Source organism: Octopus bimaculoides, chromosome 17, assembly GCF_001194135.2.
Source record: "Octopus bimaculoides isolate UCB-OBI-ISO-001 chromosome 17, ASM119413v2, whole genome shotgun sequence".
Classification (NCBI taxonomy): domain Eukaryota; kingdom Metazoa; phylum Mollusca; class Cephalopoda; order Octopoda; family Octopodidae; genus Octopus; species Octopus bimaculoides.
In genome coordinates, this window is record NC_068997.1 from 48925459 (window position 1) to 48927867 (window position 2409).

The 2409-nt window shown below is 38.2% G+C and overlaps 1 protein-coding gene across 1 annotated transcript in view; it reads left to right on the plus strand.

Moving 5' to 3' along the window:
- Positions 1-441: 441 nt before the first annotated feature.
- Positions 442-2409, plus strand: part of LOC106882158 (uncharacterized) — a 4889-nt gene continuing 2921 nt past the window's right edge. Inside the window, exons 1-2 of the mRNA XM_014932730.2 lie at positions 442-823; positions 1651-1881. Coding sequence (XP_014788216.1) covers positions 631-823; positions 1651-1881 — 424 coding nt within the window. The 5' untranslated portion in view covers positions 442-630. The remainder of the gene's footprint in view (positions 824-1650; positions 1882-2409) is intronic.

Genomic DNA, 2409 nt, shown 5'->3' on the forward strand with positions numbered 1-2409 from the left:
AGGCTGTTCCGTTGATCGGATCAATTGGAACCCTCGATGTCGTAAGCGACGAAGTGCCACGATGTTATCTTTTCTTGTTACTGGCTGTGATAGTAGTAGTAGTAGTAGTAGTAGTAGTAGTAGTAGTAGTAGTAGTAGTAGTAGTAATTGCGGTGGTAGCAACTGCAGCAGCTTTAGTAGTAGTATTGAGGTGGGGGTAGCAGAGCAGTAGTAGTTGTTGTAACAGTGGTAGTAGTAGTAGTTGTAGTAGGATTAGTTGTAGTAGTAGAAGCAGTGGTCAGGATACCGCGGTGGTGATTGCTGTAGGAGGAATAGTAGTGGTGGGGGTGGGGGTGGTAGTGGTGGTGGTAGTAGTAGTAGTAGTAGTAGTAGTAGTAGTAGTAGTAGTAGTAGTAGTATTAGAAGAATTATCGAGACCCTGTTTTTCTTTTTGTTTCCTTCTTTATTGTTACAAGTTGTTCCTGTCACATATTTCTCCTTATGTTACATTGCATCAGTGACTTCGTCTTTCGTTAACTTCTTTTTCTTCTGATTTAATTACATTTCATTACAGGAATAAGTAATGATGATAACTCAAAGTACACATACCGAAAGGACTTTATAAAAGTTGAATACGCCTACCATGCAAATATGCCTGCTCAAAATATCTCCGGAACACTCAGCTATTGTACATATTTCTGTTGGCAAAGGCAAGAATGTAAGTCCTTTGCATACGACAATGGAACAAGTAGCTGCTTGATATATAATGTGACGTCAGCAGAAAAAATACTATCGTATCATGCCCGTATTCATTACTATCAAAAGAAGAACTACAACAATATCGGTAAATATACTACTACTACTACTGCTGCTGCAACTGCTGATGCTGCTGTTGCTGCTATATATATATATGTGTGTGTGTGTGTGTGTGTGTGTGTGTGTATATATATATATATATATATATATATATATGTGTGTGTGTGTGTGTGTGTGTGTGTGTGTGTGTGTGTGTGTGTATACATATATATATATTTCTCCCACTCTCGTTCTTCCTTCTGTTGTTCATCGCCTCTCCCCTTCACAACTATATTTCTCTCTTCCTCCCTGTCTCTCGTTGCTCATCTATATTCTACTTCCTCCCCTTTTTTTCTCCCTCTACCACTTTTTCTCCTTACCCCTCGCTGGTCACATGTGTCCGGCTACTACTTCCTTTCCTATCTTGGCCATTGCCAGGCTTGCACGAACTTTCTTCTTCTCTCTTCCTCCCAGTTCGTGACATCACAGGCGTTCAGTATACACATATGTTTTTTTCACTGTTTCGTTTTCCTGTCTTGTTTTCAGTTCGCCACTACATTCCTCCGCGTTACAAATTCAATTTGTTTCCGCGGGAAGAGCCATTATAACAATGCGTCCTCCCCTAACTCTTCGAAACGCTTAGTTTTAGAATGGTGGCATCTGATGAAAGAAATGTTCTCAATGTGGCCTTTGTGTTTTCTGTACTCTGTTTATGTTCTGTTTCCCATTTTGTCCACCTTTTTCTGTAACGTCCTGTACCCAGATATGCATATATATATATACATGTAGATGTAGGTATGTACATACATGTAGATACTTTATTGTTTTCATTCATTTGTTTATTAACGCTTGTACTTTTCATTTATGTCCATGCAGGAACTTGCCCACTGAATATCATTTATAGCGCCTTTTCTAAATATGGAAAATATATCACAAAAATACCGGTTCCATTTTCTGAATGCTTGTCAGCATGTTACGATGATTCCTCATGTAATACTATCAACTACAACATGAAATATCAGGAATGTTTCACACTTCATACTAATTCTATTAACAAGACTGCAAAATATATTGATTATCCACACCAGGTCATATACGTTAACAGAAGTAAGTTGATGTTTAATTTGGTTTCCTTTTGAGAATTTTCTACCTCAATCGTTTATGGGTTCGGAAACAGAGAAATACATAAATTACGCTACATTACAGAAAAAAAAATATTAATTATACATGATGTACCATATATATTCCACCTGCATATAAACCAAAATATTCTTTCGCGAAGTAATTGCGAGATGATTTAATAATTGAGTGTAAGGCTAATAACTCGAACTTCGAGTGTTTAGAGAGAAAATACATACACGTATGTATTATCGTGTCAGTAAATTTATTATTCAGCAACAGTGCAACGGCTTCTTATATACACACGTGATGTGTGTGTGCGCGTGTACCTGCTGACTCGGAAGCCTACAACGGATCGGTAGTTCCAGCATCAGCTGTGACAAGGAGCCTAACGGATGAACCAGTTATAGTACCTACGCAGAGTACCTATTGCTTTAGATCATCAGTGAACTAAACCCTTCATACTCATTATACATACACACACACACACACACACACACACACACACACACACAC